Source organism: Macrobrachium rosenbergii, chromosome 48 (assembly GCF_040412425.1).
Source record: "Macrobrachium rosenbergii isolate ZJJX-2024 chromosome 48, ASM4041242v1, whole genome shotgun sequence".
NCBI classification, from domain to species: Eukaryota; Metazoa; Arthropoda; class Malacostraca; order Decapoda; family Palaemonidae; genus Macrobrachium; species Macrobrachium rosenbergii.
This window is the reverse complement of record NC_089788.1, coordinates 13,100,344-13,118,001: the sequence shown is the minus strand read 5'-3', so window position 1 is coordinate 13,118,001 and position 17,658 is coordinate 13,100,344. Positions and strand designations below refer to the sequence as shown.

The window sequence follows — 17,658 nt, the reverse complement described above, 5'->3', positions numbered from 1 at the left end:
ATGACAATTGAAATGAAACAAGCCCTGGTGGACACACACACGTGTTCACATACTACGCTTTTATCAAGAAAGATATTCGTTCTAAATTACGTTACTATTAAAATTATAATAACAATTCTAAATTACGCTATCAAGTTACTTAATTATTAGTTATTTTGAGATCTGATGCCAAACTAAATATGACACTTCATCGATCATTATCATTACACATAACACATGAAAAAAATAAATATGTCAAAATTATAGGAGGATATACGTATTACAAGGCAACATCATGAAATTCCTCCCCCCAGAAGATTACTTATCTCGGGTTGGAATCCAACGATTCACCACGGGATAAATAATCTGCTATGACATTATCTTTACCTGAAATGTGTTTAACCCTTACATTATATGGTTGCAGGCATAAAGACCACCTGGTCAGTCTCATATTATTATTTTTCATCTTATTGATGAATGAGATTGGGTTGTGATCCGACAACACTAAAATTTCTTCATTCCTAGGTCGGTTCACATACACTTCAAACTTTTTCAATGATGTGATTAATGCTAATGTTTCTTTTTCAATTGTTGAGTAAGTTTTCTGGTGCTTTTTCAACTTTGAAGACATGAAACATACTGGATGGAAGATTCTGTTGTCATCTTCTTGAAGTAGAACAGCTCCAATTCCACAGTCGGATGCATCAACTTGTATCACAAACTTTTTATTGAAGTCTGGAGCTTGAAGCACTGGTCTTGAAGTTAATATGGCTTTAACCTTCTCAAATGATTCTTGACATTCTGGAGTCCAAACAAACTTTCTTTTAGGACTGGTTAAGTCAGTTAAGGGAGCTACTACGGCTCAGAAATTTGGACAGAATCGGCGATAAAATCCAGCCATGCCCAAAAATCTTTGTAGCTGTTTCCTCGTAGCAGGAGGGGTAGCCTTACGGATACCTTCTACATTAGCATCAAAAGGAGCGGGAAGGCCTTTTCCAACTTCAAATCCTAGATACTGTACAGTTGCCTTTCCAAACTCAGTTTTTTGTAAGTTGATTGTTAGTCCTGCTTCCTGTAGTTTCTTGAACACTTTTCTTAATATCTTCAGATGTTCTTCCCATGTATTAGAATAAATCACAATGTCATCAAGGTATACATCCACTCCTTCTATTGATCCTAGTAGTTGATCCATCACTCGCTGGAATGTTTCAGGTGCATTCATCAGACCAAATGGCAAAACAGGGTATTGATACAGTCCAAAAGGAGTAATGAAAGCTGACAGCAACTTAGCATTCTCATCTAAGGGAATTTGATAAAATCCTTTCAACAAGTCTATCTTGGAAACAAATTTGGCTTGCCCAATATTATCAAGTAATTGATCAATAAGAGGCAAGGGATAATTGTCAGCCACACTGATGGAATTCAGTTTCCTATAATCAGTACACATCCTAAATGAGCCATCTGGTTTCTTCACTAACGCACAAGGAGAACTATAATGACTTGAATTGGGTTCTGCTAATCCATGCTGCAACAAATATTCAACTTCTTTCTTCAAAACATCTCGATGAAAAGGTGATAAGCGATAAGCTCTCAGTTTAAAAGGTTTTCCATCTTCTCTGATCTTTATCTCATGCTTTGTCAGATTGGTACGCCTAGGTACATCTGCAAAAATTTCAGGGAAACTTTGAATCACTTCACTTAACTCACTACTTTGCTCAACACTCAGATGTTTTAGTTTATCTTCCAAATTTTCTAGTACTGAAGAATTGTTCATCTTGCTTTCAGCTCCCAATTCGTAGCTATCATCGTCCTCTGTAGATGAAGTTGTCTGTGTTATTGACACTGTTTCAGTTTTAGTCTCTGAGAAGTAAGGTTTCAAAAGATTCACATGTATCTTCCTCTGTCGTTTCCTTCTTCCTGGTGTTTCAATCACATAAGTTCGATCACTTAACTTCTCTATTATCCTATAAGGACCTTGAAACTTAATGGTAAGGGGAAATCTTTTCACTGGTAAGAACACTAGAACTTGCTGTCCAATACTAAAATTTCTTAGCTTAGTCTTAGCATCATATTTTCTTTTCATTTTCTCTTGACTTATTTTCAAATTTTCTAAAGAGAATTTTCTAATTTCTCTTAATCTTTTCCTCAAGTTCTTCACATATTCTCCTTGGAGTTCCTCTTGATTTTCTTCCCAATTCTCTGCAAGAATCTTCAATGGACCTCTAATGTCTCGACCAAAAATCATTTCATTTGGTGAACATCCCATACTTTCTTGATAAGCATTCCTAACTTCAAATAACATTAAAGGTAAACCAGCATCCCATTCTCTTCCTGATTCATTACAATACTTAGTTAACATACTTTTCAATGTCTGGTGGAACCTTTCCAAGGCTCCTTGAGTCTCTGGATGATAAGCAGTTGATAACTGTTGCTTTACTCCCAACAAGTTCATCACATCGTGGAATAATTTTGAAGTAAAGTTCGTTCCTCTATCACTTTGCACAATTTCTGGTATTCCAAACTTGGAGAAAAACTCCACCAACTTCTCAGCAATTACCTTTGCACTTAAACTTCTTACAGGAATCGCCTCAGGATACCTAGTCACTGGACACATTAATGTTAATAGATATTCATTTCCTTTCTTTGTTTTCGGAAGTGGCCCAACCACATCTATAATTACCTTGCTAAAGGGTTCTCCTCTAACTTCTATGGGTTGTAGGGGTGCTTTCTGAATAGTTTCATTCGGTTTTCCAGCTATCTGGCATGTGTGACACACTCTGCAAAATTTGCTAACATCCTTGTGAAGTCCAGGCCAGAAAAAATACTTCATAATCTTCTCAACAGTCTTCCTGATTCCCATATGTCCAGACTCATGCGCTACTGCTACAACTTGCTTCCTCAATGGATATGGAATCAAAATTTGATGATATTCACCCCATTCAGTATTTCCTGGTATATCTGCAGGTCGATGCTTCCTCATTAGCAATCCTTCCTTTAGATAATAACAGGTAGAGGTTTGTTGCATCTCTTCTTGATCAACAACTCTGAAGAACAAATCAGCCAACGTTGTATCCCTCTTCTGCAGTTTCATTAGCTTCTCTCTTGTCACTTGACCAACTTCAAGGGCTGAATTCTCCATATCTGCTAACTCTGCTTCTGTAGTTTCACTACTATCTTCAGGAACACTTTGACTACTCGGAGTCTCTTCAATAACAACAGGGTCCTCTTCTTCTTGGGAAATCTCTTCATTACTAACACTAGGGGAAACTACACTTTCCTGGAACAGCTCTTCTAATCTTAAAGATCCGTCACTTGATTCTTTTGGTGCAGGTAAATCCTCAGTATCTTCACTTGCAAACATAGTTCTCTTCATACGCCTGGTAGTTACACAACTTGAAACAGGTGGGGGTTTTTCTTCTCTAAATCTACAGTAGGACTAACCCTTATCGGTTTGTCTGTCACTATAGGACAAGGAACAAATGGTACACCACCAACTTCATTACCCAGTAAAACATGTACACCTTCCACAGCTAGTGAGTCCTTTACAGCAAAATCAACATTTCCTGTCACCAATTCACAGGACAAATGCAAGCGGCATATAGGAGTTACCTCTTCTCCTCCTATACCCTTCAAAATAACTGAATTTCCGGTGAGATTCTTCTCCAGCTGTGGGTGAGCACCACGAACTACCACACTATGGTTACTCCCCATATCACGTAATACTTTGACTGGTACCTGCACACTTCCTCCTCGAGTTGTCAGCGTACCTTTATAGATATATGGCTTAAAAGCCTCCAAGCTGCTCAGCCACTCACTGCTTGAAGTTACATTTCCACTGGTTGCTAAACACTCTGCTTGTTTAGTCTCAGTCGTTCCCACACTGCTCTTCGTAGTTTGCTTCACCTGGTTACCTTTAACCACTTGACCAACTGGTTTGGTCTGCTGTTGTGTCTGATAACAATCTCAACTGTAGTGTCCTACTCTTCCACACTTGTAGCAGACAACATTAGTCTTCTGTATCTGTCTTGAGAACAGACTGGATGATGAGGATTTAACATTTAATTGCTGAGGGGTGTTACCTGGCTTTGTATTGGCATAGCCACTAGAAGGATTTCCAGTTGTAATGTTCCTGAAATTTGGATATCTGAAACCTGTGCGTTGCTGGTTCTGGTACTTGACATTATAATTTCTTTTGCTGGAAATTATGTTAAAATCTTCGCTCAGTGTAGCAGCTTTGTCAAGTTTTTCAACCTCTCTCTCTCTCTCTTAAATAGGCTCTTATGTGTTCAGGAATTCCTCTAAGATATTGTTCTAGGACTACTAACTCCTCAAGTTCGTCCATAGATTTAACTTTAGCAGCCTCCAACCATCGTTTAAAACATCTTACTTTGTAAGCATAATCCAAGAAAGTTATCTTGTCATCCTTTCTCAAAGATCTGAATCTTTCATTATAATATTCAGGGATCATCTGATAAACTTGTAGCACATTATGTTTGAGTACCTTGTACTCTTTACACTGATCAGCTGATAAGGCTAAATAGGCACTTCTTCCTTTACCAATGAGAACACTCTGTAACAAGACAGACCATTTATCCTCTGGCCATCCCATACCTGAAGCTACTTTTTCAAAGTGATCAAAAAACTCATCTGGAGCTTCTTCTGTAAATTTCGGAATTAACTTCTGCACTCTTACTACATCAAATACAGGGTCTGAATTACCTTGAGTAGGGTTAAACGGTGTTACAGGTAATGTGGATCGAGCTTTTATTAACTCCATCTCCCTTTCATGTCTTGCTCTTTCTCTTTCCTCTTTTGCTCTTTCTCTCTCCTTTTTTGCTCTTTCTCTTTCTTCTTCTGCTGCTTTTTCTTCTTCTCTTTCCTTTCTTTCTCTTTTCTCTCTATCTTCTCTTTCTCTTTCTGCTTGCATTTTCTCTCTTTCAGCCTGTATCCTCAGCTTAATCAAATTTTCTTCTGCTTCTATACGTCTAATCTCTGCTTCTGCATCACTTTTCTCTTTCTTTTGCTCATGTTTATCTGTAAATTCTGCCTCAGCTGCATTCAACAATTCTTGCGCCTCCCCTAACTCTTCATCTACTTTACCAGAGTCCATCAATGCTTGGATTGCAATATATTTGATTTGTGCCTTAATCATACCACTAGACACATTACCCCCACATGCTACTGCTAAAGCAATCCACTGTGCCTTAGTCAGGTTGGATTCTGATAACTCTTGGATGGAAAGAGTTGCTAAAAACCTCTGAACATTGAACAGAGCCATATTCTCTAAGTTACTCAACTAAATAATTCACAATACAAAGCAAAAAATAACTATGTGGTCACTCTCCTATCAAAATGTATCCCTAACACCACCAGTATAAACCATAAACCAGAGTGATATTTTGTTTTGTTCCACGGGTCTCTGGGCACCAAACAATATAATGTCACGATGCGTACCAAGTACCTGGTTATTACACAACTAATCTCAAAATTCAAAAATATACCTCACTTCAGCCAGATACCTGAACTCTCATAACATTAATTGTTACGAATGAGTACTCTAAAGGTAACAGTGATCCCTTAAGAAAAAACTTATTTATCAACCACTTGAAAAATCAAACTAAGTCTATCAGAATATGTGTGAGGTATCAAAAATTAAACTAGAAATATTCTAGAGTAGAAGGGCATCACTCCATCAAAAAACTCTAACTGTCTCCCTGGTCTTAATTCACTTTAGCAAAACTAAAAGAACAAAACATGTTTATCACTTTGCCTTATGCACACACAATCAATCCTATTCACTGATGGTAAATAAATGAAACACTGTTTTTCTAAAAATGTTAAATACAAAAATTTATTTTCAAATTCAAAGTTTATAATTAGAATTCACAATTAATTAGAATTCACATCCTGAAAAATTTATTATTACTGGAAAATAACACAACACTCAATTAATTCTTGAATTAAGTTATGAAACAAAACTAACTCACAAAAACTTTATCAGGAATTTAAATTAATCAAGCAAAATTTAAACTATCAAGAATTACTCAAGATTTAAAAAAGAAAATCTTAACACATGAGATATCAAAATCAAATATGCAATGTTAAATTACGTATGCAATGTTAAATTACCAAGAAATATTTAAAATGCTATGTAAATAAATGTTACATCACAAACATAAAAAATGTGAAAATATAAAGAGATTGCAAATAGAAAAACACACAAAAATACACATAAGATTTATCATAATGAGTTCACTTGTTCAAAATTTCCTAACTTATCATACCATGGTATTAATAAGTAAAATTCACGTTACCTTACACAAATTTGTGAAAACCTCTGTAAATCACTTGCTGTAGCTGCGTTACACAATACACACTTTTTTACCAGGCGCCGTTACGAACTAAATAACTTTACTAAATTCAGATCTCAAAAGTTAATGTTAAAATGTGACCACACAACACTACGTTAAAATAATCTCTTTCTAAGAACGAGAGAGAGAGAGAGAGAGAGAGAGAGAGAGAGAGAGAGAGAGAGAGAGAGAGAGAGAGAGAGAGAGAACCAATTCGACTGGTCTCAGGAATCAGAATGAAATAGATTTTAGGATTCCAGTAATACGTGAAACAATTACATGATGTCATTAAAGCATTTTGGGTGCGAGATACAAAAGTTCTAGAAGCAGGGAAGTGACGTCTTTAAAGCGTTTTGGGTGCGAGATGCAATGGAGAAGCTTCTAGAAGAAAGTTACATCATCCCAGCAAAACGTTTTGAACGCAATCTTACAAAACATGACGTAATTGATCAAGACACGTATTCTTTCTCTCAAAGTGGCGTACGTGACTTGAACATGAAACAACGTGAAATCACTCGTCTCGAGCCCGTATGGGACGAATCGGCGTTTGTTTTCGCAAGCTGTCATCACTAACCCAAGACAAAGCGTCCCTCTTATCTCAACTGATGATAATTGAAATGAAACAAGCCCTGGTGGACACACACACGTGTTCACATACTACGCTTTTATCAAGAAAGATATTCGTTCTAAATTACGTTACTATTAAAATTATAATAACAATTCTAAATTACGCTATCAAGTTACTTAATCATTAGTTCTTTTGAGATCTGATGCCAAACTAAATATGACACTTCAACGATCATTATCATTACACATAACACATGAAAAAAATAAATATGTCAAAATTATAGGAGGATATACGTATTACAAGGCAACATCATGAAAATATGCTTAAAAATCACAGTAGATGCCCATGACAGGCAGATGTTCAGTTTCTGACTCTCATTTTCCTTTGGGATTTGCTTACAGACATTATATATATATATATATATATATATATATATATATATATATATATATATATATATATATATATATATATATATATATATACATACATACATACATACATATATATATATATATATATATATATATATATATATATATATGTACATATATATGTAAATATACATATATATATGTATATGTACATATATACTGTACATGTATACTATATATGTATATATACATGTATATGTATATATTTATGCATATATCTATGTATATATACATATGCACATTATATATACAATATACATATATATACACATATATATGTATATATACATATATATGTATGTAGCAGTATAGGGAAAAATTAGATAGGAAAGCATAAAGAGGATAGAGAGAGAATAGAGAGAGAGACAGAGAGAGAAAGAATAAAGAGAGAGACAGAGAAAGAATAAAGAGAAAGAAGAGAGAGAGAGAGAACAACAATTAAGCCTTGGTTGTTATGTATTGCAAGACTAGAAGTGCTAAGTACGTAAACCGAGAGAAACCATCCTGCACGAACTCAAAACAGTGAGCAAGCATATCGCTCCCAGAGCCATAAAACTGATCGTAAAATCTGGAAACTGTGGCCTCGCGATTTAGCAGACTCAGGATCACTCAGCACCTTGTCAGAAGCTAACATTCCAGCCATATCTATAACCCCACCTTCAACTGGGGGCATTTTCATGGAAATCCCATGGAATTGGGGCTGGACAAAGTGATGTAGTTCAACACCTCTCCAATCAAACATTCTAGGGAGGAGTCTTGTACACCTCTTCCTAAGATCATTTCCAATCAAATCCTCTACGGAGAGATTTTAACAACATCCACCACCGTCCTTCACAACTGTTCGAAGGGAGGCCTTACAGATAAAATCTTCCAATGGGGAATTGAAAAGGGAGGAACTGTGAGATAACAAGAAAAATGAGGGGTTCCAGAGAAGCCAGAAGCCAGAAGAAGGCCATTCGGGTCTCTGTCCACCCAGAAGGGGAGACATAACTTCCCCTTGCTTTTGTGTTCCCAAACAGACTTAACTGAACTGTCTAGCAAGAGTTATTTCAAGATAGTAACTGTAACCGTAATTTGTACTTAAGTTTGTAGTTAACTTTCATCATTAAAGTAAAGAAAACTACCAGTTCGTCTCCATTACGCGTTTCTAAGAGATATAATTACCTTAATATAATTCTCTTCAAAATAACAGACTCGTAAGCGGCCGACGACGGAAGAGACGCTGTGGACAACTGTTTCGGTAACTTAGAAGAAATATGCAGGTAAGAAGGGAAAATAATATGTCGGGCACGACATAAATTGGTGGCAGCTAAATTGGATCCAGAAGGCAAGACGAAACAGATAGACATTAACAAGAATATCACTGCAATTACTTAAGTTACAGTGAAACGAAAATCTACAAAACGAACTTAGATTTTACGACGGCAAGCAAAACTTATGAAGAAATAAAATCCTGCAATAGTGTATCAAACAGAAGTGAACATAAACAGTATAGGTGCATTACAAAGAAGGAAAACACATAGAACGATTAACGACAACAAAGTGAGACAAAACATCGACAGCAACAACAAGCAGCAAGTGTGTTTAATAAACTATCGCTACGGGTGTAACAGAAAAAACGCAGTGTGTTTCAATGAAGCTCCGAAGGCGGCAACAACAGAAAAACACAACTTGATGACTTCACAATAACAACAACCTATAAGTTATCGAGAAAATGAGATTTACTGTTCTCTCTCTTTAAATGTGTGAAGTGAAGAATTTTTAAAGTTATATAGAGTGAAGATTATTTAACACCTCTTTATCAAATTGAAAATTAAGGAAAAAACACAACTTGACGACTTTGCAATAACAACCCGTAAGTTATCGAGAAAATGAGATTTACTGTTCTCTCTCTTTAAATGTGTGAAGAAGTGAAGAATTTTTTAATTTATATAGAGTGAAAATTATTCAACATCTCTTTATTAAATTAAAAATTAAGGAAACTCTCTCTAGTGAATTAATTTTTTTTTTTTTTTTGCATAATTACCATTATTACTCTCTCTATGTTTATTTGTCTAGTAAATTTAGATAGGGAAAATACTTTTTTTTTCACTCGATTGGTAATAAGTATTTTGAGTAATTATATGCAATTTTGTGAACTCGTTGTGATGAATTTTTTTTTTTTTTTGATGATATGATGCCCAGTTTCACATAAGATTTTTTTGTGTGTATTTGAGTGATTTATTTTACTTGTGCACTTGAACTCAGTTTACGAATTTAATTTTTTTTACTGTTATATTTTGATAGTTTCTTTTATTTTATGGTACTGTGTGCACAGTATAACATTTTTTTCTATAGATACACAAATGAGATACTCAATTTGAATATTTTTTTTTTTAAAAACAATGCAAAGAATTTTTGACGAATTACTGAACACAGTTAGCCATTCACCATACAATTTAAGACCGTCGACACTCAGATGTAGCCAAGTTCCAAGACTAATTTCCCACTCAACTTTAGTGCAAGGAAATACCAATAATAATAACACAACTACCCAGAACCAAAATAGTGTTAATCATTCTAATAATACTAACAGTAATAATAATAGTTGCAATACTAATAATACTCGCACATTCCAATTTCGCAATTTGAATCAAGTAGCTGTCATAACAACAGCCACACGCTTCTGTGGATAGGTGGATGATTCAAATCCTGACAAAAGTTGACTCGAATCTTATACAGTAAATCATTGGCTCGCAGATGCAGATAGTCGCATAACTTCAGGGGGAATAACAGATGAAAGAGCTAAAATAAATGAAGCCTTGCTTTTCGTAAGTTCAGAACATGGTGACGCCCACAAAACTCTGAATTCCACAAGTTTTAGCAAACTTAATAACTACGCAGAATTCAAAGAAAATTGTTTATCACTCTGGGAACCAGTAAATAAGACTGACAGTTTATATAACATAACTAGGTTCCTTAACCCGCAATATAAAACAATAGCTAATCTGTATGCAAGTGTTGAGAATGCAATAGATAAAATAACAGAAGACTTAAAGAAAGCAAGCATTACCATTGGGGATAAGACTCAGTCTGGTGATAATGTCAATAATTTAGTTGACCTAAGACATGTTTTGAATTACTTGTCATTTGGAACAATATATAATGCCCTTGGAGAAGAGGAAAAGAAGGCTTTCAGAAAAATAAAAATTGATCCAAAGAAAGACAGCCTTCAAACATTGAAAACGATGAGAGAAGAAATACAAAAGAAAGCGATAGATCTCTCCAAGGAATTTATAGGAACAACAGAAGCACAAAATGAAAGGAAAGGCAGAAATAATAATCCTACTTTTAAAATGAATAATAAGTTCTATGATAATTCCAGACAAGTAGGGAATAGACCAACTACCTTTCAAGGAAAATATGCCCAAAATACTAAAAGAAAATGGAATCCAAACCAGAAAGGAAGATATAATCAAACAAAGAGCGGTCCTCCCAAACCTTATAAATATGGTCAAAACTCAAACACAAATAATTCAACCCAAGTGAACTGTTCCGCTCAAGAAGCGAGACCAAAGACAGCCTGTGAAAACTGCTGGTATACAAATCATTCTACAAACGAGTGCAGAAGGCCTAGAATCTGCACGATTTGCAAGAAAGTAGGACATTTAACCAAGAATTGCTGGTTTGGAAACCAAAAAGGAAATAAAGAAGTAGTTGAATTAAGCAGCAATCGCTCAACATCAAATAAGTCTTCAAGTCTGACAAATTATCCCTACACATAAGACAGCAAGAAAGTCCTTTCAAGAAGATAATCTAAAAACAGAAGAATTAGCAAAAAGGGGGAGTGAAGATTCATCCACATTTCCCTATTCGCAGAGTAAAGAAGTTGTATTTTCCATGGACGAAGAAGAAATAACCAGAAAAAATTTACCTATCATTAAAGTTCCCATAAATAAAAGGATATGTACTGTGCTTATAGATTCAGGTAGTACTGTAAACATAATTGATAAACACACATTAACCAAATACTTAGGCGTAAAAGAAACGTTAATTCAGGGTCAAAGCAGAATAATAAAAGGAGTAGCGGGTAAACAGATTAAAAGTTTAGGAAATGTGAACTTAGACATATACATTTCGTCACATAAATCTGTTGAAAGTTTTAAAGTTCTAGAAGACAGATATTCCCCGGCACAAGTATTGTTCTCATTTAATCTAATGAAGAGATGTGGAATCATCCTGGACTGCAGATATATAATGGTGATCACCGAGATTCTGAATATAACGAAAAACAAGGCGCCTATACTGATAAATATACAGAGATAAATACCGATAGCTATAACAATGTAGTAATAAGTTGTGATAATGAAGGGAAATTACTAAATGAAGTATTGTTATTAAATAAAATAAATAAAGTAGATATCAATAATGTAATAGCAGTAACTGAAGAAGCTAGTGAATATCCAGAACCTTGTTACTTTGCAGATATAGAAGATAAAGAAATAGGTTACGTAAGCACTGCTGATGATAATAAAGTACAGTTCATAGTTAATAGACAAGTAATTTTGCATCCAAAGTGTTTAACAAAAATACATTTAAGGGGAAAAGAAGAAATAGAAGTTAAAGACGTTCTGTTATTAAATGAAGAATTGCCAGAATTTGTCAGAATGGATAATTCCTTAGTCCACATGAAGGGTAATACTTGTGAAGTTTATGTCCAAAACTACTCAGATAACAAACTAACACTACATGCAGGCATTGTCTTTTGCAAAGGAATATCTATTAACAATCCTTTACTAACACTGGAAGAAAAAGCATTTTCTCTGTAACTGGTCAAAGGTCTGAATTAAACAAAGAGATGAATAAAACAGATTTCCCACAAAACAAGAATAAATTAATTCAAGTATTAGAAAAACAGAGATGTAATAGTTATAGAAGGAGATAAATTAGGCAGAACAAATGTCCTACAACATAGAATTTTGTTAGATGGTGGAGCAAAACCATTCTTTATTCCTAGTTACAGATTACCAATAAGCCAAAGACCCATAGTTGATAATTTTATAGAAGAAATGAAGAAAGATGGGGTAGTCATTCCTTCCAAATCTCCATATAATTCTCCATTGCTACTTGTTCCAAAGAAAGATGGAAATTGGAGACTTGTGATAGATTATAGAAAGTTAAATTCCAACACCATCCCAGATAGAATGCCAATGCCAGTAATTCAAGATATGTTAGCTCAATTAAGAGGTGCAAAAATATTTTCATCCTTAGATTTGCTGAGTGGATACTGGCAAGTACCTTCAGACGAAGAGTCGAAACTATATTCAGCCTTCAGCACACATAAAGAACACTTACAATTTGAAGTCATGCCATTTGGACTCACTTCGGCTCCTTTAACTTTTCTTACACTAATGTTACAAATTCTAAGAGATCTGGACAATCTTGCAGTTTACCTAGATGATGTTATCATTTTTAGTAAAGATTTAGAGTCACCTCAAAACATTAGAAATAGTCCTAGAAAGATTAAGAATAGCAGGACTAAAAATCAAATTAAAGAAATGTCAATTCTTAATGAAATCTTTGAAATACTTAGGTCATGTAATTAGTGAAGATTGACTGCGCATGCAAGCAGGCAAGATAAAGGCAATAGTTGAATATCCAGCTCCTACAAATTTGAAAGCATTGAGACGATTCCTAGGAATGGTAGGTTACTATAGACCTTTCATTAAGGGTTTTGCTACAATAGCCAAACCATTAACAGAATTAACAAAGAAGGATGTCAAATATGAATGGAATAAGGAGCAAGAGACAGCCAGCCTTCCAAACGCTAAAGAGTAAAATGACAAGGAATCCTGTATTAGTCTACCCAGATTTCTCCAAAGACTTCTACTTAGCCTGTGACGCCTCCAGTAAAGGGCTAGGAGCTGTATTACTACAAAAGGACAAAACTAGAATGAGGGCCGTATATTATGACAGTAGAGCCTTAAATGCAACAGAAAGAAATTATAGCACAATAGAAAGGGAATGTTTAGCATTATACTGGGGATTAAAGAAATTTTGGCACATACTTCTAGAGCATAAAGTCAATGTACTTACTGATCACAAACCCATTTGTGATTTGTTTAAGAAGAGAACTTTTACAAATAACATGAAGTTCGACAGATGGTTCATTAGTTTGTTAGAATTTACTCAAGAAATCAGATACATCCCAGGAAAATTTAATACACTAGCAGATGCATTATCCAGATCCCAAGAAGAAACACAGAAATGCATTAACACTAATACCTTTTGTTTTAGCTGTCAAATAGTAGATTTAGACTTAGAAAGAGTACAAATACAACAAGGAAATGATACAGAAATCAGACAGATAATAGGACAGTTAATGACAGATGAATCTTTAAAACCTGATTTTGTATTAATCAATGGGTTATTGTATAAAAGACCAACAGAGAAGAATGGTTATTCTCGTCTATACATCCCAAAAACACTAATCAGAGAAGTTTTAGAACTAACCCACTCATACAAGTTAGCAGGACATCCAGGAATTAAAAAGACAAGTAGAATCATAACCAGAAATTATTTGGGGCCACATTGTAGTAAAGATGCCAAGAACTTTGTACAAAATTGTGTAGTTTGAAATAGAAATAAGGGTAACGTATATTCAAAGGCTCCATTTGAAAAATATCCATCGGAACTTAACCCGTTCCAATTTGTGTCAATGGACTTTTTAGGTCCATTCCCTGGCACTGTTAGAGGGAATAAACAAATACTAGTCTTTCTAGACTATCTAACAAGATATGTAGAGATTGTACCAGTAAGAAATAGAGATGCAATTACAGCAGCAGAAGCTCTTAAATCTAGAATTATCACGAGACATTCATGTCCACAAGTTCTTTCTGATAACGCAGCTGAATTTACTGGTGAACTTTTAAGAAAATTATGTGAATTTTTGAGATAAATAAATGTCAAATAACAGCATATAAACCAAGTTCAAATGGAGCAGTAGAAAGAACAAATCGTAAATTTAGCTTTGGAAGACGTACAGTTTACTATAAACAATACTGTAAAAGAGACAATAGGAGAATCACCACACTACTTATTGTATGGGTATCAAAAGAGACTACCTAATACCTTACTAGATGATGCAACACCACTCCGGCATAACTACAATTATGATGACTATATTGCATGGAAAACTAGACGTACTTATGAAGCGATCAAACAAACGAGGACTAGACAATGAGTACCATAAAATTCACGCAAAGTACTAAGACAAAAATATGACTAAATCAGACATTATAGTTCAGAATCATATTCCAGAAGCTCCTAATGTAAAGGTTTCTCCTAAATTTCATGGTCCTTATAGAGTATTAGAAATGTTAAAATTAAATAAGCTTAGAATTATTAATGAGAATGATCTAAAGGAAAGGGTAGTTCATTGGAATCACGTGAAGGTAATAAAAGCAGACGCTTGGTCCACTAAAAAGTTAGAAGTATTGAAGGAAAATAAGGAAGAACAAATAAACAAAAGATATGAGTTAAGAAAAAGAAAAATTTACGTAAAGTGTTGTACTGAAATATCATATGTAAAATGTATTTGTAGAAATTAAAATACCTCATGTACATAGAATATCTGATAAGGCTTATTCTTACAGATACAAACATGCGGCTCATCTTAATAATCGTAATACTTCAATTCGTGTCATCCAAAGTTGTCATCCGAAAGGGTGCACTACTAGAGAAAAAGGGATCTCTGAAATTAATAAAAGATTTGGGAATTGTAAGTACTGATATATCCTCAGTGCTTATCAATGAAATGAATTTGAAAGATGTTCAAAAAGAACTCAAATCCATAATACAGAAGAGTGATAATAACAGTGCCTTACCACTGTTGAAAAGATTAGATAATGACATAGGAAGTGTGTTAAATACAAGGTCCAAAAGATCCCTCTTACCTTTTATAGGAACAGCACTAAATCAACTATTTGGAGTCGCAACTGAGTCTAATGTAGAAATGGAAAAGGCCCGAATTGATAAGCTGGAAAATGGGCAGCAACAAGAGGTACAGTGATAAATAAAGTGATAACTTCTCAAAACTTAAATGCCCAAGAGATAGAAAAGCTAAAGGTATTCATTAATAAAGTCAGTAAAAATGTAACAAAAGAACTAAATATGTTAGAAAATCAACAGTTTTTGAATAACTGTAACAGCCATAATCAACTGCCATAATCTAAGTACAGAGGTTAATTTTAGGAATGTTCACGCTTTTGATAAGACTTGCAAGTTAGTAATACCAAAACCAGTTGTACTATGAACCTCATGTTTTCACTGAACTGAGTTACAAGAAAAATGTCCCATACATGAACTATTCTAAGAATATCAAAGTTTCACTTGTCTCAGTTAGAATTAAAACGACTAAAGAAGTTACCATTGGTAGATGAGTTTTTCTATTACAAAGAAAAGGTTTCACCAATTTTGTCTCTGTTCAATTTGATCATAATCTTACTTGTAATTGTGGTAGTTGCAATTTTAGTCAAACGTGTAGTGATTTCAAATATTGAGAAGATTATAAAAGAAATAAAAAAGGCCAAGGAAGGAGAATAATTTTCTCATAGACATGATTTATTGCCAATTTCCCTATATGCTGTTGATTTTCATTATATATTCACTATTGCAGTTAACTATTTTACAGTGTGATAATTCATTGTATGTATGAATATTTCTTTTAAATGATGATTCATTGTATAATGTATGAATTTTCTACAATATATTAATGATCTGCTATTTTACCATTAACGCATTGACATGATTTGTTCAATATTTTGAGTGTGTTTACACTGTGGGCAATCATATAAATGCTTTTTGTATGTAGATTTACAATTATCCATTTAAACTATATTTTTGTCACACAGTGTGAGGCAGCGTGACTGAGTGATGTAGCGGTATAGGGAAAAATTAGATAGGAAAGCATGAAGAGAATAGAGAGAGAGACAGAGAGAGAAAGAATAAAGAGAGAGACAGAGAGAGAAAGAATAAAGAGAGAGACAGAGAAAGAAAGAAGAGAGACAGAGAACAACAATTAAGCCTTGATTGTTATGTATTGCAAGACTAGAAGTGCTAAGTACGTAAACCGCGAGAAACTGTCTTGCATGAACTCAAAACAGTGAGCGAGTATATCGCGCCCAGGGCCATAAAACCAATCGTAAAATCTGGAAACTGTGGCCTCACGGTTTAGCTGACTCAGGATCACTCAGCACCTCGTCAGAAGCTAACATTCCAGCCATATCTATAACCCCACCTTCAATAGGAGGCTTTTCATGGAAATTCCATGGAATTGGGGCTGGACAAAGTGATGTCGTTCAACACCTCTCCAATCAAACATTCTAGGGAGGAGTCTTTTACACCTCTTCCTAACATCATTTCCAATCAAATCCTCTAAGGAGAGATTTTAACAACACCCACCAACGCCCTTCACAATCAACTGTTCTAGGGGAGGCCTTACAGATAAAATCTTCCAATGGGGAACTGAAAAGGGAGGAGTTGTAAGATAACAAGAAAAACGAGGGGTTCCAGAGAAGCCAGAAGAAGGCCATTCGGGTTTTTGTCCACCCAGAAGGGAAGACATAACTTCGTCTTGCTTTCGTATTCCCAAACAGACTTAACTGAACTGTCTAGCAAGAGTTATTTCAAGATAGTAACTGTAACCGTAATTTGTACTTAAGTTTGTAGTTAACTTTCATCATTAAAGTAAAGAAAACTACCAGTTCGTCTCCATTACGCCTTTCTGAGAGGTATAATTTTTTTTTACCTTAATATAATTCTCTTCAAAATAACAGACTCGTAAGCGGCCGACGACGGAAGAGACGCTGTGGACGACTGTTTCAGCAACTTAGACGAAATGTGCATGTAAGAAGGGAAAATAATATGTCGGGCATATTATATATATACATGTATAGTTATATATATATGTATTTATACATATATATATATATACATATGTATGCATACACATATACATATATATACATATACATATGTAATGTTATGTTTTGTCCTTTTGTTATTTTCTTACCACCTCCAAATATTATGCTGTTGCTGAATTATTATTTCTTATATTGGTTGCCTATGTAAAGAAGTTTATTATTTCTTTTATAGATGTTTTATCATTTCTGGCTTTGTTGTTATAGTAGCATTTGAGTCCCAGGGGGATTTAGGAAGACATAGTGCAGCTTTCTTACTTCATTAACACACTAATTGAAATTTACATATTATTTACAAAATGAGTGAATTGCAGTATGAGTCTTGCTTTCTTCTCAACACACAACTGGTGAGGCCCTGGACCTCACTC

General features: G+C 34.6%; 2 protein-coding genes across 2 annotated transcripts in view; one reads left to right on the top strand and one right to left on the bottom strand.

Annotated features, from left to right (window-relative positions):
* The window catches only part of LOC136831684 (golgin subfamily A member 6-like protein 1), a 21,363-nt gene extending 5,126 nt beyond the window's left edge, over nucleotides 1-16,237 (top strand). Inside the window, exons 2-4 of the mRNA XM_067092314.1 lie at nucleotides 8,079-8,229; nucleotides 8,524-8,571; nucleotides 16,223-16,237. Of these exons, the coding sequence (XP_066948415.1) occupies nucleotides 8,079-8,229; nucleotides 8,524-8,571; nucleotides 16,223-16,237 (214 nt within the window). The remainder of the gene's footprint in view (nucleotides 1-8,078; nucleotides 8,230-8,523; nucleotides 8,572-16,222) is intronic.
* LOC136831271 (protein tramtrack, alpha isoform-like) overlaps nucleotides 1-17,658 on the bottom strand; it is a 638,889-nt gene that overhangs the window by 409,894 nt on the left and 211,337 nt on the right. The window lies entirely within an intron of this gene.